Source organism: Nymphalis io, chromosome 15 (assembly GCF_905147045.1).
Source record: "Nymphalis io chromosome 15, ilAglIoxx1.1, whole genome shotgun sequence".
Taxonomy (NCBI): domain Eukaryota; kingdom Metazoa; phylum Arthropoda; class Insecta; order Lepidoptera; family Nymphalidae; genus Nymphalis; species Nymphalis io.
In genome coordinates this window covers 4426769-4450965 of record NC_065902.1, presented here as the reverse complement: position 1 = coordinate 4450965, position 24197 = coordinate 4426769, and the positions used below count along the sequence as shown (strand labels likewise).

The 24197-nt window shown below is 31.6% G+C and overlaps 1 protein-coding gene and 1 non-coding gene across 2 annotated transcripts in view; both read right to left on the bottom strand.

The window, feature by feature from the left end:
- Window positions 1-24197, bottom strand: part of LOC126773616 (matrix metalloproteinase-2-like) — a 152816-nt gene that overhangs the window by 71789 nt on the left and 56830 nt on the right. Inside the window, exons 3-4 of the mRNA XM_050494600.1 lie at window positions 22353-22475; window positions 22052-22224 (exon numbers count right to left, since the gene is read on the bottom strand). Coding sequence (XP_050350557.1) covers window positions 22052-22224; window positions 22353-22475 — 296 coding nt within the window. The remainder of the gene's footprint in view (window positions 1-22051; window positions 22225-22352; window positions 22476-24197) is intronic.
- On the bottom strand, window positions 18603-18675 carry Trnak-uuu (transfer RNA lysine (anticodon UUU)). The gene has a single exon. It is a non-coding gene; the product is annotated as a tRNA-Lys (tRNA).

The following is a 24197-nucleotide window of genomic DNA, read 5'->3' as shown; positions in this document are numbered from 1 at the left end:
TACATTTATAACGGTTTGTGGCTTACGTTCATTTATTATGATAATGCGGCTTACGACGTTTCTATCTAATATTGAAATTTAAGTAAATGCAACTGCAAAATGAAATGAAATAAGATAAAATTATATATATATACTTTTATAATTAAATTAAATTATTATTATGATCCCTCTATTTAAAAAAATAAATTGATAAAATTAGGTCAGTAACCGCATAAAAGAGCACTAAGAGCTCTGGAAATATTACATTAATGTTTTTTGTATGGTTAAAAAAAGCATTAAATACTTCAGTGAAATTTAATTTGTATTCCAATTTTAAGTTCATGCTGTTAGCGAAAGTAATTAACTACAGTGTTCATGCTATATATATTGTATATGTTGTAAACGTATTGCCAACCCAGTCAAAATTTATACCATATTCTGTAAAACGCGACATCATCAGCTGTGACATACCAAAATTGTCTTGCTGCATTGTATTTCACCCGGAGTCTGTCAAGTTTCCTGTTTAGGACGTGTTTAACTTCATTAAGCATAATACTCGCTCACAACATACTCGTTTAAGTCCAATCTAAGTTGTGGGACGAGTTTACATGTGAATAAATTATCACAGCCAGCAGAGTTGTTGTGAGAGGAGGTAAGTCGATACAAATTTCGTTGAATATGGCACTAATGGACTAAATTTTGAGTCTTTTTACACATAAAAATAGCATCAGTTATTAAACTTGTTTATTATTATACTGAAATTATTGTATTTGAATATTTATTTTAGAATAAAAAGTAATTTTATTATTTATTCTTAAAGCAACATTAAAACATCAATATGACTGTGGTGGACTAAAACATCAATATTACTAGTGGTAGGGCTTTATGCGAGCTCGCCTGAGGAGGTACCACCCACTCATCAGATATTCTACCGCAAAAGAAGCAGGACTTGGTATTGTTGTGTTCCGGTTTGAAGGGTGAGTGAGCCAGTGTAATTACAGGGGACTTAAAATTTTAGGTCCCAAGGTTGGTGGCGCATTGGCTATGTAACTCGATCACTTACATTTCTTACAATGCCAGTGTCTATGGGCGTTGATGACCACTTACCATCAGGTGCTCATATGCTCGTCTGCCTTCATATTCTAAATTAAAAAAAAATCTGGAGGTAAAAGATGTTTAAAAATGATTCATATCATATACTTACACACATAGCCAAATCATATATTAGTTATTTTAAAAGTAAAATATAAGGTTTGTTTAAGAGAGTCGGAAATGTAGTAAGGAGCAGTATCAGTGGGCACAGCAGCCTGAAGTTCGCAGAACTGAATAATTAACTCACTAATGGCCACATCGCAAATAAACTCCGAATTATTGCACTACAACTTCGCCCGCATGTAGCGTCTGTGAAACATGATCTAACAAACATTTATACAGCTTAACGTAAATAAGTAATTACAAGTAAGAAACGAGGATGAAATTTGGGCATCCGAAATTTTATATATAACGTTGTTGCTTAATATTGAAATTTTCCACTCAAAAAGTTACGTATTGTGGAAAATTTTGCAGTTTTATTTCCTTGTATTATGTGAGTTTTAACTCATAGTTGTTAATTAATATAAAATATCAGAACGTATTAAGGAATATATCTCATTCATACTTATTTTCAAGTTACAGTAAGTCAAATAACAGCGCTACGCCTGTCGTAGACCCGAAGAATAAGAGTTTTTGTCCTGCCTATCATTGAAATATATAAAAACAATGCTTACAAAGATTAGTGTTAGGAGTAAATAATCAACCAAAAAGCACGTTAAATTAATTTAGATTGTTTTACATATTTAATAAGCATAATGTTGATGGATTTCTGTACCAAAGGGAACATGCAATACAGTGGTTAGAGTAATCCAAGTGACCGCAGCTTAATAGAGTTATACAAACATTGGCAAATGCCATTCAAGATGCATATTAATTACAGATCATATCACAATATTGTTTGTAATGAAGATGATTGCATAATTGATTGAGTGGGATTATACATCATCTATTGAGCTAAACTAAGCAATGATGTTTGTACATTTTTATAGATACTAATGGATTTAAAAATAAATATATGAATTTGTGTGAGAATATTCTTTCTTTTTCAAAATTTGAAAAAAATTGTTTCGCGTATATTTTTCCGCATTTTTTTGTCGCGTAACATTCAAGTACTCTCAAAGGATATTTGATTTAAAAATACACGAATGTAAGAATATTTGAAGTCAAATAATTTAATTTTATTCGATGTCTGGTATAATAAAAAAGTTGTTTCTCCCGGGTGAAGATTCCCATTACCGGCGGTGCTAAAGTTATCTTTAGCTTTCTACCCGCATAAGTGGTCCGATATTGAATCGGCATTGATGGCGTGGAAATCTTTCGATCCTACGCGTAAGGGAACAGCCAATATGTAATTTACGTGATATTGGATTTTTTATTGTTATAATACTCAAAATTAGTATTTTGTTACGATAGCACAATTTTTTATCGGAGTATTCAATTAAGTGTAAATGTGATAGTATTAAAATAAATAATTTCAACTTGAATAGTTTGCTTGCACTAAATATGGAGGTTCCAGTCGAATGGATGAGTATTGTTAAGCCGCAAAGTAAGCCATCAAACGTGTGGAATTCCACTTGTGCTTTATTACAAACGTGATTCTTTTTTATATTATATTCTCCTTTATAAATTCGCCCTCTCCTATATCGAGAGATTCCGAAGTCGGATTAGATCACCTTTTAGCGTTAGAGCTTATTCCCTAACTATTCCATAAGTATCTTAATAAGTTATGTTTCGAAGACCTAATGACGAATCTCCTGCAATATTTATATTATAATAAATAGAAATATAAGTTATATTAACTTATAATCGGTTAATATAGTCAACAGAAATAATTGTATTGTTGTGAGATTGATATACCAAATATCGTGCTGTAGAAGTTCTACCGCTATATATATATATATATATATATATATATATATATATATATATATATATATATATATATCAATGTCAATATTACATACCGCCTTCTAGCGGTAGAATATATATATATATATATATATATATATGTATATGTATTAATAATTTTGTTTCAGTGTTAGAAGTATAAGAGATATGTGTAAATATAAAGTTAAACTATAAATCTATAAAAAAAAAATGTAATTTCCTTATTGTTTTGTAATTTTGTGATTTACGACATTATAAGTATAATAAGCGCCGACAACCAATGGGGCTGAGTCTATAGCTCTCGTGCATGTTATTACTCAGCCTTTAAACCACTGTAATACAATGACACTGTAATACAATGTATTATTGTGTGGCGGTAGAATAGATGATGCAAATCCCGACATTAACGTAAGCACCGCTAACTTTTTTAATAATAATCAGTCAAAATTCAATATCTACTCGTATATCCAAAATTGAAGACAAGGAAGTCTTTAGACTGCTCATGTTATATTTGTTGTCGTATAAAATAAATGAAGCAACCATTTATTTACTGCGTAAATTTCCAATAATTTTGTAAAATATGTACGGAAATGTTTAATGTGTCCGACGTCGGACTTATGTTTTCCCTTTGTTTATCTTTCGATAAATTAATATGTACTACGATCATTATATTGTATATATGAAAGTATCTAATAATAAAATAAATAAAATTCAGAATTTTACTTCTAATATACTATTTTGTTAAAAGACATGTTATTAAAATTAGATATTAAAGTGATATTGAAATATTCATCGCCAATATCAGTAAAAGAAAGTAAGGAGCATGTTCATCGATATTCAACAGCACTTGACCTGCGGTTGTGTAAGGCTAATTCTTTAATGTACTGGGGCTAAGGGACCCTCTTTGGCCTCAATTTATAATGCACTATAGCTTACAAGGCTAAACTTAGCTAATCGGCTAAAGCATATGCGTGCTATGGCCGCTAGGAGCTTTGTTAAATCGATTATATAAATTTCGCCTAACATGATACCCTTGATAAGTTTATGGAAATTACTTTTTTACCATTACTACAGTTAAAATGTCTAAATAACTAGATACTTACAATATAGAGTAATAGCCAGTGAAAGCCAGTTTGCAATTAAGCAATTAAATATGCTTTTTTAGTGGAGTTTGATAAATTACGAATTATTTAAACGATTAAGTGTATTTTTATTTTTGTATTACGTACTTTGACTTACCAAAATAATATTGAAAATTTTACGTACCTGTAACAGATAAAATAATCATTAATACAACATATAATAAATTAAATTAACGAATCAAATAAAATACTGCAGAAATAATTTAAAAATAAAAATGCCAAAAAATATTAAGTTTATTGTTATTATTATCGCATAGTTCTATTATAGATTAATATATATAAATGAATAATAATAAAAAAAATGTACGGATAAAATATAAAATAGTGTTGAAAACCTTCTCCTCAAAATGAGGAGAGGAGGCCTTTAGCCCAGCAGTGGGACATTCACAGGCTGTTACGGTTACGGTAGTTGAAAAACTTTTTATCTCGGTGTATCCCAATTCTCGTAAGTATAATATTTATTTATAAGGTTTTTCAGTGATTTCGAGTTGCATACTGAGCCTTTTATGTTTTTGTCAAAGATTAAGAAGTTATATGTTGTTTGTATTTATTTATACAAACAAATGATTTATTGGACTACTATATCAAATAATTAAATTAGGCGCACTACATTTAAAATAATTAAAAAGAAATTAGATTGAGCCAACACAACAGTTATAATGTATCAAAATTAAACGAATTCTGCTACCCTATTAATTTTCATATTCATACATCATAATACAACGTTAATACCAATTAGAAGAGGCGGAAACCGGTGCTCGACAAAAAACAAACATAAATATAATTTAATGTGTTAAAATCTGACTAAATTTAAGCGCAATTACTCAAAATTAATGGTGAAATTAATACTTTTGCTGCTAAACTTCATTAAGGGCTCAAGCGAATTTAGTGAATTTATCATTGAGGATGTTCACCGTGTTTTCTTCATACAAAATAATCTATAACCCATATTTTTAAAATGTTTCTTCGTTACCATAAAACATATTAATATCTAATGAATTTAAATGTATAACTTTTGCATAGATCAATTTTGTTATGTTAATATACTTGATGTTATAATGTAGAGAAAATAAATGTGTTAGGAAGTTTCAAATATGTCTTAGTGTTTGTTACTTCAATGTTCAATGTGTCCGGTCGTTAATGTAGACACGGCATGAATGCGTAAAAAGTCACATTACTAGAGTAAATATCTCCCATAAACCGAAATATTCAAAACGTGTATTACAATTTACATAAACTCCGACGTCATTCGAGATGTATTAAGGAAATGTTATTTCATACTTTGATATACAGCAATGCATTCAAGCTTTGTGTTGAATACGAAGCTATAGCTGCGAATGAAACATCCACTGCATGTTATAGCGGCCACTTTAAGAAAAGATTTCGTTTATATTGCAGAATTTATAAACAACTTCGAATACCCGCGATTGTATTGAGTTCACACTTTATATCGAACGGAGTATATTGAAATGGAGTTTTTCCGTTTATCGTCAAATAGGTTAAAATACATACATATTTTGATTTCTTTGAATTGTCCTATTGAAATTACAGAGTTTTGATAATTTTCTATGTTGTGGAATGTAATACAATTTCAACGAGATCTATCGTCCATAACTGACATCAAACAAACCGCGGTCTTTGAGTCCTGTAATATGATAGTTTCTTTGACATGATAACGACCCGCCTTCATCTTCGTGCTTCTACCAACTGAATATATTATATTCTATTGATGATAGCTTCGATGTATATGAAAATAGAAAATATTGAAAATATCATGCAATGATGTTTCATTGGTTACATTTATTCTTTTCATTTTAGATTTGAATACCGAACATATAAGTGAGACTGTGAGATATGAGATATGGAAGTGGTTTTGATTTTAGTTCTTTTCTAGTTTACTTAAGTGGCTTTATAAAAGTATAGTTATGCGATTAATATAGCTACGAATATTCCAAACATTTTAACAATCTTTTTAAAATGTGTAGAAGTTAATAATATTATCGATAAAAGATAAGTAACTATTTCCTGTTGTAAAAGTGTTAAAATATGTCGAAGTGTAATAATAATTATACTAAGTAGTTTGAATTAAAAGTGTTTAAAATAAAAGCTTTCTGTTATCGATTAGGGATTAAAACTACGCACGGGACGATCGCAAGAGGATCCCCATTGTCTTCATAATTGGAGGATTGCGAATACAATGGCCGGCTTTGTCACCAATCGACGCGTGGCAACACTGCGTACACGAGAAGATTCTTACTCAAGCTAAAATATTTTCCAAAATATACTAAAAACATTTCCACTAAATATTGTAGATATTAAAAATATTTTTTGTAATTTTTTGAACAAGAAAACATGTAAAAGACGTGTCACACACAAGTAACAGAGAAGATCAAATGAAATTAAAGAGACCGTATCTTTAATCCTTAACCAAATATTATAGAGGGTGAAACGGTCGCATTAGCCGCGTCAGTCATCAGCAGAATGAATCATTACTTGAAGAGTGCGCCAGTGGCTCGTGTCAAAGAGTCTGAGCTCAAAGGTCCTCGTGGCCTCGCCCTCCCGCGCCGCGCCGTGTTCTTCCTCCCCCGCGCATGCCCGCAAGGAAGGGCTGATTGAAGGGCCACTCTAAAACCTCGGCCACCCGCTCGTTCGCTTGTATTCAAGGGTCGAATCTGGATTATAGGGCGCCAAAGCCTGCACCTTCATCAGATATGTATAAAAGTATTTGGAGCTCAGCAATTCAAATGCCGAAAATTGTTGTCTGCCTCTAATTTTATTCTATTCAATGGGCAAATATACAGCCGCTACACGTTTCGCTGCAAAAAAGGTGTTTCGGTATCACGAGGATTCGTCGAAATTGGAATAATTTATTTGCTCTCGCTATCGTTACAAAAATTCAATTATATTTTGTTAGTACATTTAGCAATTTATGTGGGTTCTGTATCCCCATCGTCCCATACTACATATATATTTGTATCTTAAGGCGATGTTACCGTGTAAGTTATTATAAGAGAGGTGCGCCTAGGGAAATGAATGTCGAGTAGGTCGACCCGTTGTCATTCATATTAGCTGCGACTGCTTAAATTCGTAATCATACTGTCTCGATTTATAGAAGAGACGCGACATGTCGAAGTGTTGAAAGACAGTGCATTGTTTTTAAACTAAAACCAAGCTATATGAAGCCAAAGTGTTTAAATTTAACTTGATGAACTTATATAATTTTTTACTTTATAAACATAATTTTAATTAAGTTAAAAATATTTTCATTAATTCTACTGTAGCGCTTGAAAAACGTTAAGATAAAAATGTCTAGAGTGAAAACGTTTCAGACTTTGCACACATTGAATACTTTAAAAATCACGTCATGAAAGCTGGGGGGACGACAACGCCTTAATAACACTCACGAGCGACAAAGTCCGTCGTAACACAAAATGATTACACACATAAAGAACCTTATCTCTTTACACTCTGCAATGGCATAAACCGGTTACAGTCGGGAGTAACCGTTCCGCAACCGCTCGAATGTTTACGCGAGTTTTACGCGCCAATCTCACCGACGACGTTCGCTAGAAATTGAAAACGGAATTATGTCGAAATAAAAATGGCGCGGCAAAATGTCCAAAAACGAACCAGGGGTGTCGAACCGGTTCACTCATCGAATGTAGGGGCAGCATGAAATGTTCGGTGACTGCCGGATATCAGAGTATGCATCAAAGTTTTAGTAATGGTGCAATGCAAATATTATTATTTTGTAATTAACTATACTGGTAAATATATTATAGTAAAATTGAAACTAAAATAGTCTATGGATGATTTGCTTTTACGTTATATAGCAATTAATAAATTTTAACAAAACCATACTGGTGACATTTAAAAATTTGCTTGAAATTGAATTAGTATATAAAACAATTTAATTTATATTAAACAATACAACGCTTCGAGTTTGTTATAATGGAGTGTTGCGAGTAGATTACAATGACCTTGCATAATAACGCGGCGCCGACCCGGCTGGTGGGGCGGGCAGAACGTGGAAATCCTAAGGAAACAAAAAGCCACCTCCACACTCGCCTGACACACGCCTTAGAGCACTTTTATTCGGGGACTTACACATGTGGGAAAATTTAGGCTGCGCAACGCATTGGACGTGCAGGCTGAATATTTTAAAAAAGGCAAAGAATTAATCTGAAAAAATCTTGTACGAAAATGTAGTGCTGAAAAATTCTGGAAGCCATATAGAGAAGAAATAATATATCTATTTTTGGTTTATTTACTTTATTTTCAATATTTATGTTTATAGTAAAACTTTCTTTTGAAATTAAAAACTATATTAACAAATGCAAAAATTTAGAAAAGTATAAATAAAAATTTATCGTAAATTATCAGAAAAATAAATGACAAGAGAAGAAGAAGAAGACCGTAGAAGACATATATTAACTATTGAAAAGCGGGCGGGATAATCTGTAGTGAAGTGGCGCGTAGATCCAATAACCAAACATAAATGCGTTTTTAATTACCAGGAGTGGGATGAGTGCGAGGGAAATTTGAATCGAGAGTCAAAGGCTTAATGATTCATCCGAGTATTTATATAGAACAATTAAAATCGGTCAAGCATTCTGACGGTAAATAATTTTATCGTTTAAAAAGGGTTTTATTCGTAATTCGAGAAGATACGTTTTTTCATCATCAGATAATATATCTATGTACGTAATTATATAAGTACAATTAATTAGTCGAATTTTATTTTCTTAGTAAAAAAATTATCTACAAGATGGTATACTAAAAGTATAACTACCAGCTTGTAAAATCTTATTTTATTTTTATATCCATTTTATTTCGTTCCCTTGTTGTTGAATGTAAATTAGCATTTCCAGTCGTTCAGTTCAGTTGCAACCGATTTTTCACTTCATTGTGCCTGGCAATTAACAAGGAATCAGACTGGGTTTATTGAAATAAAGTAAACTTAATTAATGGTTAAATTCGTTCCAATCAACGTCGCCGTTGGCATTTTAAAATGTAAATGAAGATGATTTGCTTCCAATTTATATGCCACTTTTATTCTGAGAAATGCTATTACGTTATTGAAGACTTACGTTACTATCAGAAGAATATTCGATAGTTCTTGTGATAATCTTACAATTTCGAATGTAAAAAGACGATATTTGAATTTATCTAATAATACAATAATATGACGTATTCTTATCGTTAGATTTATTAAAAATAAAATAATTAATGTAAGTGTATTATCTATTTGTGTGCTTAAGTTAAATCCAAACTCAACATTCATCTGACAAACAAAACTCTTTCTTATTTTTACATCAATCGGAAGCGGAAAACAAAACGAACACCAGAAATCTGATTCAGTTTGTTTAAAGCTCTTAAATTATTACGTGTATAAGTGCAATCGCTCTTTTGTCGACCGGCGACCTGATTGCTTTTTTTGGTTAAAATAACAGACTTAACTTAGAAACATATTTTTGTTCTAAAAGATTTATTAAAGAGCTAATCTTTTGATTTAAAATTGTAACTGAGTTAGAATCAGCTGTGAGAATTATTACTACGTTGATTGAACGTACTATTATTTTATTCAAGTTATCTAGTATTTTTGTTATAATTAAAAAAAATATGTAACATCATTAATATAGTTAACAGCTGAACAACATTCCATTAATAATCCAACATATCAGGAGCCTATAATTATTTAGTTTTATCATTTTTTTCATTATTTATAGCTTAATCAATAACACGAATATATTAAAAATATGTATTTTATTTTAGAGTAAATATCATATCTTTAAGAATTTATTCTAAATATATTTAAGTAAAATATATTGCTTCGAACTCAATTTATATATCATCCCTAAAATTAAATTTGAACGTATATTGATATAATTGAATATGCTTCCAGAAATGTATGTATACGATGAGATGAATAATAAGAGAAGCCAGGGTTGGAAGTTGAACATATTAAAATTGTTCGAACTCGTAATAGATGAACGTTTTTCTTTAAATCCTATTCACAAGTTTTTAACGAAGTAGATTAACGTTTTAATCTTTTATATTGTATGTCTTTTTTCTTATTTATTTATGTAAATAAACTTATAAAATAATCTTTTAATTTTATTGGAATATCAAAAATACTCTTTATTCGGGTAAGTTTTTACAAGAAGATTTCTACAAAAATATTATTAAATAAATATAATAATTAAATATTTAGTGTTTGATTAACTATGTATGTATAAATTCCACCAACCCGCATTGGAGCAGCGTGGTGGAATAAGCTCCAAACCTTCTCCTCAAAAAGAGGTGCGGAGGCCTTTAGCCCAGCAGTGGGACATTCACAGGCTGTTACGGTATAAATACAGGAAAATTAAACGGCTACGATAAAAAAATAATATTTCTTACTATTTTTTACTTACATTTTGAAGTTAAATAATAAAAATGAATGAATGCTTAAAAAAATGTCTTAATATTATCAAACGCACCTTTCTACGAATTGAGAAAATTATCCGTAAGATACACCATTTACGGTACTCTAGAAGTATCAATGTTGTAATTAAATAAGGCAGCAGAAAGCTCTTCCTTTAATTAAGAAGGCTGTTTTCTTTCTTATCGCTATTTTATTACGATGACAATACGCAAGCTCTCGCCTATTAAATTATTTGTACGATAAGTCGAAACTGGCACTTTAAGGAAAATTATATATTTTACTTACAATTTGCTGCTCGGTCTTTATATTTGTAAGCCGAACTGATTATTCATTTTTTTTTACTATAGAAAATCTTTAGAATAGTACATGTACCCTCAAATAATTTTTTTTCTTTGTATACTCCAAGTACGATTTGTACGAATTAACTTACAGAGGACTTGGCGATATACACACTCTGTTTTTTTAGTTCCTGATATATTAATCTGAGTTATTTATTTTCCTATGTATGCGCAATAAAGTCCTAACACCCTCGTAAATCTGTCCAATAATTTGTGTGATAAAAACATATTTCGTACACCATGATGATAATCTTAACGATTTCGGTCACGGCGGACATTCTACACGAAGAAAATCCAACTGTGTAAGAGTATTATAGTGCTAAATTATATGCGTATGCGCAAACACAGGTGCTCTCTATTCCCTCCCTCTCATAATTGGAAAGCTATCGACACGACCAGAGAGAATTCATGAAGGATTCCGAACCATCGACTTTACTTGCCTTGGGAATATAAACACTGGCAACTATCAAACTTTCGACTTCTACTGATAATGTTTAGCCGAAAAATTCAATCCTTTTTTTTATTTTTCCGACCTTGGGATTGAACTGCCTTTATAAACTGCCTATTGGTAGTGACCAATAGTTAAAAGTTAATAGTTACACAGAGTGCTGTGTACAAAGTATTTATTTTAGGCATGAGCTTTGATTTTTTATTCTTTTCTTCTAAATTTAATTAATTCTAACAAATTTCAATATATTTATATAAATGCAGATATTTTAATATTAATAGCCGATTTTATTAAAAAATATTAAATAACTTAAGTTAAATTAAGTAAAATAAATCTTAAAAAGCATATATTAATCAACAGTTTGAAGTCAAATATGCCAAGAATTAATTCGGAAATAAGAGACGTAAAGTTTTCGTTTCAATGCCGTACACAACATGAGCGGTTTTCCTCGAAGTTTTCTACAAAGTTTCTGAATTTTCAGCTCGAATAGAGATTGATTCAACTTCTTAAATTTGTTGTAACTTTCATACGAACCCACAATCATTTTCATCGCTACCGCTGAATGCTTCTTTTTACACATGCATAAAATATAATGTTGTATTTCGAACGTGTTGGTTTCACGTATCTAAAATTCATGCTCTAAATACGGCTCTGCGGCTGAGTACTCGGTAGGCTTTTATTGTAAAACTATTCTTCAACAACTATTGCATTTTTCAGCGATTATATTCGCAAAATCATTTATTTTATCATTTTTTTTCCTATTTGTAATTAAGTAGATACTTATGAAACATCCGTCTAGAGAGTATACTATATATAATACTTTGAGTTTAACTATCAAGAAAATAAGTCGTCTCAGACAGAAGGCGTAAGATAATGCGAATCATTCTAATATGCCATTAGACCTCGCGATTTACGCCCAGGAACGTCTCGGGATAAATTAAGCAAATTAAGTGATGGATCGTGAGACAGTAATCATACGGCGTCTATACTTGGCCACCCACCAAGTGTAGGACCTAGCTGCTTATCCCTGAATGTACTAGATTTATGGGGATACAGATTTCCCAACGATTCTCGATTGGTTTAAGCCCCTGGGGCTGTGTTATGAATGTTATCGCAGAGTGCCGCATCATCGGGCGTGAAAGATTTTTATTTACAGCTGAATGTATTTTGAATAAACTTTTAAAATATTTATTTTTGATGTTTTTAGTTTATATTTAATTTACACGAAGATTTATAGTTTTTAAATCTAATTTAGTTGATAAATCAGTTTTTAGTTTATAAAAATGTCATGAAATATAAAATAAGGTATAGAAAAAAAAATTATATTAGGGAACTTTGAACATAAATAAAAATATTAAACCAACCGAAAACATTGTAACAGTTAAATTGTAAGCGAAATAAAAGTTCGGACAGTAGGATATGTGGGGAAGCAACGGAATGACACGTTATCAAATAAAACAGCTGTAGTGCAGGCGCGTGGGCGGGCGGCACCGGGCCTATCGACTTAACCGCGCGCTTGCACTGACTTACCTCAAGGTCGACCACCATCGCTGCCCGAAGACCGAGCCCTAAACGCAACCCCCTAACCCTCTTTACATTTTTAGTTAATCTAAAATATCAAAAGTAGCCCTCGTCCTTCCGACACATTTTCCCGATGGGAACCGCCGCCTAGGGCGTCCCTGAGAAAACTGACGGACATCGCTGCTCTTCTATGGCTTATATAGGCAAAAGAGGGGCGGGGCGGCGGCGCGAGTTGCGCCGTCGATTCGCGACTCGATAAATAAATTAATTAAAAGTGCAAGTGAGTGATCGCTTCGTACAGGCCTGCGAACTCGCCTAAAGCTTCCCTTTAATTAGAATATGCTTGAGTGGGAGGTGAAGATTCCTTTCTAGACGAAAATACGCCTAAAGAATACCCACTTAATATTTATATTGAAAGAATTATTATCAAACGAAAAAGGCACATCTATATTATCTTATGAAATAAGCACATCAAAAAAGTGTCATGTCACAATCAATACAACAACAACAGATATACTAAGTAAACATTTTATTTAGATATACTGTATCGTTACAAATAAAACAATATAAAATTCTATTTTAAATTAAAAATCGCAACTCCCTTATAGAAAGGTTTCTCTGTGAGTAAATATAATTAACAGTTATTCTCTTCGTAACGACCCAAAAAGTTATGAGAAAATGTCGCATTTAAAATACCGTTCATGAGTACCAAGAGTTAATTAATGAAACATAAAAGACTTGATACTATACCTTCATATCCTATATCTTCGTAACCAAGAACTGTGACCATGTGAAATTAAATGAATTCCGATAGCCTTTAATGCAATCTCAGATTTGTCGAATGCTGGTATACAAATTATATATTTACTTTATACGTAAAATTACAGAAGTTAATATAGTTTTTTTTTTAATGATTTTACAAAAAGCCCTTCTTCGTTTTACGAGATATTGGGGAAGTAATCCCTTGACGTAGCTAAAAGCCAAACAGTAAAGAATTAAATTAATTAAAATTGAATTTTAAGGTTCTTTAAAAACACTAAGAATTGCTTTATATATTATTTATTAAAATAATAGATGATAAAAGATCTACAGAAAATTGTATTAGATAAGATGAATAAAAATTTTCTAATACATATTAATATAGCGTGGAAGGTATGTGAGGCTCGCAGAGCCAGCACCCCATTCTTCATTTATACCGAAGGGACAAAGCGATGAAATAATTGAAAATATATTAAAACTTGTTTATCTTTCAGTTACAGGATTCAAAGAGGTGTCAAAAATGTATAGTAAGTTATTAAAACTTTTCGGTTAACGTATTTTAATATAATTGCTACTTTTATTTGATGTTCATTTCGTACTCGGTACGTGTTTCGCCGCGGACATCTTAAAAACAACCCAAGAACAAGATGATATCAACTGATCGTGAGAAGTAATTTCTTCAATCGTGTTTAAACAAGTTAATACTAAATTAAGTTTTCGTTAAAAACGTTTATGTAATTAAAAAAAAAAAAAACTTTTTTTATTCAACTATATAGACAAAAAGCTCGAGGGTAAAAAAGTAGATGAATGTTGTCATCGCATAAAATGTGGGCAGACAAAACGTATCCAAAATATTTTTATTTCGAGGACGCTGTGTGTGTGTTATATCATAAATTGATATTAAGGGTTAATTCGAGATTTAGATTACGTTATTTTACGAACAAATAGATAATTCGCTATAATTAATTTCCAATTCAACACGATAAGGTTTGAAAGTACAATTAATATAAAATAATATATTTCTTATGTCATAGTTCACCATCCTTTCCTTTACTAAGCTCTAGATGAATGGCCCTAAATCATTATATTTGTTGTGTTTATTATTTTAAACTACTGGAATTTAAGAATCCGCTGTCGTACAATTAATAATAATAATAAATAACTTTATTCACCAAAAAGAAGCGAAGACAAAAAAAGTGTGACTTATTGTTCAATACCATAGGTAATAATTATGATATAATATTGTCCTCTTTACCGAATTTCGGCCTTGGCGAGACGCAAAAGATATTCTATGGTGCAAGTGTTTGCGCACACAGGTGTATTCTACAATCTGATACAACTAGGTTTTACGTGCTTTCGGGTTTCAGGTTGCTTTTTAGATTAAAAAAAAATCCATATTACTAATTTAGTCTTTGACAAGCCGGTTGGCGTGGTTGGTTGATACTTGCCTTTCACGCCGAAGTTTGTGGGTTCGATCCCCACCCAGGACAGACATTTGTGTGCATGAACATGTCTGTTTGTCCTGAGTCTGGGCGTAATTATCTATATAAGTATTTATTTACAAAAGAAAAGTAGTATATGTAGTATGTCAGTTGTCTGGTTTCCATAGCACAAGCTTTTTACAAGCTTAATTTGGGATCAGATGGACGTGTGTGAATAATGTCCCAGGATATTATTATTGTTATAGTCTGATCTGAACTGGGTCTTGAACCAAAGATTTCGGTGTCACATAATGACATAGCTGTCAGTTATATTATTTCAAATGTTAATAAAAGAATAAGACGTGTAAAATCACAAAATTGGTAATCTCTTTGAATAGAATATATATTAGTAGTAGTAGTAACAGCCTGTGAATACTAGGCTAAGGCCTCTTCTCCTTTTTGAGGAGAAGATTTGGAGCTTGTTCCACCACGCTGCTCCAATGCAACCAGCATTGAAATACACATGTGGCAGAATTTCAGTGAAATTAGACATATGCAGGTTTCCTCACAAATGTTTTCCTTCACCGTCAAGCGCGAGATGAATTATAAACACAAATTAAGCACATGAAAATCAGTTGTGCTTGCCCGGGTTTGAACCCACGATTATCGGTTAGGTTTTTCGCGTTCTAACCACTGTTCTTTTAATTTTAAATTGTTCAAAAAGATATAACGAAACATACTTTCACATGATTCAGTAGTCGACTCGACTCGACTACCATTACAACCTGCATAAGACATTGGTGTAAAAACAGGGGCTGTTTCCTTGTTTATATGAAAAATCCGTGACGGTTCTCATACCTTATCTATGATGACCTAAAAAAAGGACTTGTCCTTTTAAATGGTATCATAATAATAATCTTATTATATTATACAACGCAATTTACCAAGAAAATGTTTCAACCAATATATGTATAATATATGTATATGGATAATCAGTACATTCCAATTAATAAGATATATTTTTGATGGAATCGGATTACTGTTTTATATTACTTGTATGATGAAATATGTTAGCGAATTAATGGTTCAATTAAAAAAAAAAGTGCATTAAATTAGAACTCCCTTTTATTTTTAATAAAAACAAAACAATACTAGTATTTTATTTTAGATAATAGATTAGTAGATTGAAAATTATGATATTAAAAAGTCAGTACATTGAAGTCAAATGTAATCATGTGCTTTCAGTGTTTTTGCTATGTTAAAATTAATCTTATATTACATTATATACTACTTCAAACACCTGTTCTTTCTTGTACTCGACTATTAACGTATTTAATTTAGTTCTTTATAAAAATTTGATTTCGCCAAAAATATATTTTTTAAATAATAGCATCTAAACAAGCATCCGACCGTTTTATCCGCTCGTACTCTGCGTTGCATGCCAGATGCATGCAACGCACGCTTCACTTATTATTCCCATAGGTTTTTATCATATATAATTAAATATCTTTAAATTTACTGGCACAAATTGCGAGGTGTATTTACTGTATTAATTGAACAAAAACGGTCTTTTATTTCTTTCCCATTTTTTAAAATATATAATACTTACTGTGATTTATCAATGAAAGAGATAAATAGGATCTGTCATTTTTACTGCGTTTGCTTGGAAAGCACCAGGACCAACAATTTTCTTTTCAAGTACGTTTGCATACTAAGCTACATAGAATACATGAATATAGTATGTAGCCTCTGACTGTCTTATAACTATAAACTATCATATAGTGAAATTCAATATAAATCGGGTTAGTTCTGAATATGATATAAGAAGGGAACACAACAAAACCTCTTATTTATGGTTGATATATATGTTTATTAGGAATTACGATTTAAGTAACAAAAAAGTATAGTGTCACTTTTTGAATAATAAATTCAAAACGCAACATGCTATCGACCCAAAACGATGTCAGCCTTAAAGCGTATTGTGATCATGCTTTGAGAGATGATGCAATTAACCCCTGTTAAGGGTTCGTCTCGGCATCGGTGACCAAACAAACACAACGTACAATACTGACCACGTCATGAGTGAGTTGTTATCGGAATATTCGGATAAACACGGCATCAATAAGGACCTTTGAAATATACTAGTATTAGCCACATAGTTTGTATGAGGACGCGTGGAGTATACTGCATTGCGTTAATATAACTGATTGTTGGCGGAGGCTAAGATAGATAGAGAGAAGTAGATATAGGATCGTAATATAATTTATTATAATTATTTTATTATAATTAAATTGATTATGGAATTAGTTTCGGTGACTATCATATTATAAATGATGCAATATATATATATATATATATATATACATAGAGCTTCACTTCTTATTTTTACTCAGACGTTGTACATAGATATATATGGATTTCTCGACCATCCCCTGGGATAGTCACATATTCGATACTGTACATATAAAATGAAACATCACTTGTGTTAAAATGTAGTTATTATTAACAGCTTCACTATTTTGTAAAATTATTATCATTTATAAATATAATCACAAATGTCATCGTTATTGAATGTGTAAATTATACAAATAAGTTCAACTTTAACATTTCTAGGTGGTTTTAACAATTTCAAAATATCCATATTTTTATATTATCAACCCACTAAGGCCTTTATAGTTAAAATATAAATATATTTGTGTAGACATCCAGACTATTGTATCAACACTTTAATAAACACTTGCTCAAAGTTACGGTTTTCTTGATCGAAATAACGCAACTGCTTTGTTATACTACGAGTTGAGTGAAACCACATGTATGCTAAATTTCGCTTCGACCGTTTGAGTGTGACGGCACATTTTCATCGAAGTAGACTCTAAGGCTTCTCACTAATCACTCAATCAATACGGTAAAGCCATATTATATATATACATATATATAATTACATACGAACGTTTTCGATTTGTAGTACTCACGAGGAAACTAAAATACTCGTCTGAAAACGTTAATAATATATTTCGTTCTTTACTCAGTTCTATGTTGTAATTGTTTTTATTTAACATTTTTATAAATGATTTCGCTCGTGAACAGTTTTTTTTGTGACATTCTCAAAAAACACTTAAATTTTTAAACGAAGCCAAATATAAAACAATTGCACTTTATTTCTGAATTTTTGGGGTCCCTAGTAGGTAGTAGTCGGTCGGGATAACAAATCTTGAGCAATAAATTTAAAGTATACTAGTGTTCGCCCGCGGCTTCGCTCACGTGTTAGGCGGGTAGGGCAGGTGTTAGGTATAAAAAGTAGTTCCACAATGTCCTTCCTTCAAATTCAAGCTTGCTACATACCGAAATTCATCAAAATCGGTTTAGTAATTCTATCTGTTTGCATCAGGAAGTTGCAAAATTCTACATTCATAGACTTTGTCAATGGTAGTTAATAAAAACGTGGTAAAAAATACAATACTTTAACGAGGAGAGCAATTATAAAAATGTTAAAAGTTAACTTTTTAGTGTAAATAAAATATAATAAAAAGATTTATACATGAGTACCAATATTGTATTTTATCATTCAGGTAAAAATAAAAATATGGCCGCCCGAACAGGGACTTGAACCCTGGACCCTTGGATTAAAAGTCCAATGCTCTACCGACTGAGCTATCCGGGCTCCTGAAGTCTTTGTCAAAATAATTAATAGTATTCTTCATATAACATGCTTCGTTAAAACTCTAAATTATATACATAATGTATTTAAGAATATAATCTGAATTGAACAAAACTTATCATAATATCAAACATAATATTTAAAAAATAATATTATACTATGAATGCTTAAAGTGTAACCTAGCGCTTTTATTGATATGTTTAAAAAAGTTTAAAAATATAAAACAATGTATCTTAGAAATCTCTATTACGTTAACATAAAATGATCGGCATTACTTTTATTATTTATAAAAAAGGATCAATTTTGTATAATAAAGAAGTGCACAGACATGCGCAAAAATGGTCAAATTTTGTATTCATATGTGTTTTTAAAAGTGCGAGTTTTGATAATAAACGATACTAATTGTAATAATAAATATAAAGGTTGACGTCCTTAGAAAAACTCGTCGTCGCAAGATGGCGTAGTAGTCCTAGAATAAAAATTAAGAAGCGCTTAACGATAGTGCTGCCACTTAACGCTTTGTTGAGTTTTATGATCCCGTGAGAATGGATTCCATGACTAAGGTTAATTTAACACATCTTTGATACTCTAGAATATAAAATGAAACATTACTTGTATTAAAAGACGGTCGTTAACTACTGTACTATTTTGTGTATTTAAGGGTTAGAAAAAAAATTAATTTAATGGTTTAAAAAATGAAAATTATACATGTCATAGTCATAGTCATAAAAAACATTGACTCATCAACATTTTGTTTTGATCGTTTTTGGCAATTATATGAATACGTAATATTATGTTATTAAACTATTGTAAATATTTGATTTATAAGAATAATAATTTATTTTATAGCGATAGTGGTCGCATTATTTTATTTACTTATATATGTCTTACAAAACTAATCATAGCTGTTACGGCGTGTAATATGTGTTTGATAGAAGATTCAAATTATGACTATAAAACCTCAAATGCTGTTATCGCGGTAGTACATTCAATTTACGCATAATAAGCTGTTTATCGCGTCATATAGCAAGAGCTGCTATAAAGCTATTGATATTGTGAAATGCCTTCAATATTGAAATGTCAATCCAGTTCATGTTTATGTCGATTTTGAGATAGGGGTGATAACAAAAAGTTTTAAATAAGAATTTACGAAAAATAACCTTTTGACTGACCGTCACGAAATATTTATATAATGCGAGAAGTATTATAATCAAGCTTGCTTCGTACCAAATTTCATCAAATGACTAAGAAACAATATTCATCTTTTAATCCTATTATTTTTAAAATAATTACGCATCGAATGGAAATAATTTGAATGAACGAACGGACGGATGTAAATGTAGAAATCCTACTAATTTGATGAAATTTGATAATATTTGAATACTTTCATTGGAACATTTGTATGTTTATTGAGATAATAATTGAAACCAAGAAAAATAGGTATACGTTGTCTAAAACAGTGTTTTATTTGCGTCTCGTGATCGAGTTTATCAAATAAGCTTGAAGTTTAACTTAGAAAGACAGTCCATTATTTATTTTTTCTTCATAAAGGCGATATCCATAATATCAATAACGCTTGTTTAGCCGCACCTAACATGAATTTTATTACGAATTATTCCAATAACTGATTATATTTTTACGCATATATCCCCTTGCTTATGTTCCAGTGTTGCCTGAATGGCGATGACAGCGCTGCGCGGTGGGGGGCGAAATGTGGCCGTCATCCAACTGTCAGCACCATTGCGAAAACAATACAATTTCGATGTAATAACTATCGTTATTGGGTGTCTCAAACATAAGGCTCGTTTACATTTCAAATTGTTCAATGTCGCGGATAATATAACTAAAATGAAGTTCATTCGCATAATATTATTATATTGCAATTTAAATTAAATTGCCATATTGAACTTGCGCAAATTATTAGTAAATATGCAAAAAAATGGTGATAAATTAATATTGCATTTAGTCACATCGTGTATAATTACTCTAATGATTCGATGAAATAAATAGAAGGTAATAGTTATTAAATATAAATTAAGTGAGTTGTTTTCTTTTTTTTTTGTTGTAAGTAAAACAAACAAGCAATGTTATAAAAGTGAGCACAAAACTCTAAAACAAAACAAAAAATAAGGAGATTACAAAAGTCGATATTTTTTTTCGTGACCGTTCCACCACCGGCGCCACGTTCTCATAAACTCGCCGCGAGATGGCACTGTTCGTTTTATTGCCAGTTTGCACAACAAGCAGTAATGGAGGACTACAATATTGACAGACCATTAATTCGACAGGAAATTGTGCTGAAACCGCGATCGGTGCAGGTGATTGTGAACTTTTCAAATTAGCCGCATGTTCTGTAGTTGTTTCCACTTCAAATAAAACCGACAACGTGCCTAGCTTTCTAAAGTATTTTCAGAGTTATGTTGGAAAGTAGCTAAGTCCATCACACTTTGTTACGAGAATGTCTGACTAGTGATATTAGTTTTCTAGTATTATATTGAAATTGCTGAGACGGTTATTAACTTTTTCTAATCTTTTAAATTAAAACCCGAATGTTTAAATATTTCCTTGATTTTATAAAAATTAGCCACAAAAATGTTAATGTAACTTACAATTAAACTTTGTAATTATTGTTATTACTAGTAACAAAAATGTAACATAGCTTTCAAAGTATGTCGTGAAATAAAATGTTTCGTAGAAACCTTCTCTTGTTTATTTGCAGCTCGAAATAGGCACCTACACTCAGCGGCGTCGGATGGACATATTCTTTTAATTAAGCCACGCGAAAAGCGTCGTAACTTTTACGATCTCCGTGATTTAACTATTATTTGTCATCAATTTTATGTGGCCCTAAAGTATTACTGTGCTGTTGGAGAAATAAATTCTGCGACTTCATAGATAATATGTCCATAAGGTAAGTAATAAAGAAAACAGTTAAGAATAAAACATAATTATAACAACAATATTAAACTGAAAATTTCGCATAATTATAATTAAATACCTACTTATGTTTTAATTCAAAATGATAAAACAAGGTTTTGTTTTTTTTAATGTTTTCTTATTTTGTATTCAGCTACATAATTATATTAAATTCGACAATAATAATAAAAAACAAATAATTTTATTTGGGTATCTAGCGACATCTAGTGAAGAGTAGATTTGTAAAATGTTTTGGTTGATATGACGCTAGAGGCCGCTGTTTTGCTCTAGAAGCGCCACCTAGGAATTTACTAAAAGACTAATTCAATTTGTACTAAATGGTTTTTACAATATGTAATAGATGGCGTTGATAATAATGTAATTTTTGATAATACAGGAATTTATTTTAAAATATGCGGTCATCTTTTATACTTATGGAGTTTTATAATTATCTTAAACTTACCTCCAAGTTAAATTGGTGTGTTTCCATTTTTCTCCCTGTACTGCAAAACGCTTCCGTCTTCTTCCATTCTCGTCATATCCCGGCTCCCTGTCTGGTCTTCCACATCTTTTCTTTTTCATTAGTTCTACGGTGGCATGATCTATAAGACCAGTCACTGGTAAACCACCAAATTCCTGAAAATAATGAGTTATTTTACGATTGGTAAACATTTTTGTAGCATAATTTTAAATTTTCAATATTATATAATAGACATATGTGTACATATTTTGTGACTACTGCTACGAAAATTAATAGAACATACTTGTAACGTTTTGATGGCAATCCTAAAGTCATCCTCATAGGATTGCGAGACGTCCCCCATGAGCAAGTTCCCAACTTCTGGGTGGCCTTTTCTTAAATAACCAAAGGTTTCGAGGTAACTTTTCTGAAATAAATAAAAAAAGTTAGTTATGCACTTCGAACATACTTATATTAAAATATTAATAAATAGTATTCATGAATAATTCAAACAATTCGAATATCGGGGGTTAAAAAAATATTTTACAACGCATCAGTTTAATCTTATATTTGGCTATGTTCTTTCCTTCCACGTTAACATTACGTTATTGTCAAAATATATATTTATATTTTTTTGTAATGATTTAACATAAGGATTTGATGTAAATATTTTGAGCCAAAACATGAATGTTAGAATTGAATTACTTTACATCAATAGAATTTGCTTCGCAGTGCCGATTAGAGGGTCTAGTTTACTTATGAAGTTTACCTACGCTCCTCTACAAATGGTAAAGCCTCGGAGCAAGACGCCGCCCTCTGATACGTAATATTTATCTTCCCTATTAATGTATGTGTCTTCTGTTCAAATAATTTAGAAATCTAAGGAGTCACCGGTTAAAAAGTAATGGTCTGGTACAAATAACCTTTAGGTATATTAACACCTACTAATACTTTATAAATAATTATTGGCAAAATTAAAAAAAAATCTATTGATTTCTGTATATAATTACAAACGTATATAGTAAATTAATATAGGTATTTCTTTTTGTTTTACAACACATATAGAATTTGATTTTTTGCTTAAAGTATTCGAAAGTTGCACTCCTTGTACGAGTTAGTGAGGAATTAAAAAATTTGAATAAAATTCATCGCTCATGTATTTTATAAACATATCAATGGAGTAAGAATCAAGCCGTATTCACCTTAAGCTTTTTTTTTTATAGAATAGGAAGGTGGACGAGCATATGGGCCACCTGATGGTAAGTGGTCACCAAACGCCCTTAGACATTGGCATTGTAAGAAATGTCAACCATCGCTTATAGCCAATGCGCCACCAACCTTGGGAACTAAGATTTTATGTCCCTTGTGTCTGTAATTACGCTGGCGCACTCACCCTTCAAACCGGAACACAACAATATCAAGTATTGCTGTTTTGCGAAACCGTTACGTAAGGCCGTGTGTTATGTCAACCTTTACAATGTTAAGTAACCATCGTAGTATCTTTATCTACGTAGTAGCACGTAGTTTATTTATCTCATTAAGATTCATAATTTTTGAAGAATTTGGTAGATACTTCCTGTTTTTCTTTGAAATATTTATTAAGAAGTTTATTAAAATAACTATATTGACACACATTATACAATAAGTTCAGTTATTATATTATACTACTACTTGAGTACGCTGTACTTTTTCTTCGTATTAAGATATGAATATGATTTATCGATTTTCATTAAAATTTTACTTGTGTCTAATATGTTCATTTCGCCGTGGAGTACCGGCTTAGAATAGTACTCCCCCAATCTCATCCCGTGGGTGTCGTAAGAGGCGACTGAGGGACGGGGAAAAGGGGGGATGGGCAGCAGCGTCCCCCCTCCCATAAACATCTTACCCCCTACTGCGCTCGCCAACACGCCTGCCCAGCGCGGCGAGTATGGGCAAACCACCTCCCTAAATGGCAGATGCGCCCAAAAAAAGGCCCCCAGTTACCGGCAAGCCCGCTAGGCCCGACCAAGGTAGCGGTCGCGGTATCGGCAGGGCAGGGGGTGCTAAGAATCACCGGTTCACGGCAGGCTACCGTATAAAACGACTGAAAATGGCAACGTATAATGGACGCTCGATGAGGCTGGACCATCACCTCGCCGAATTAGAA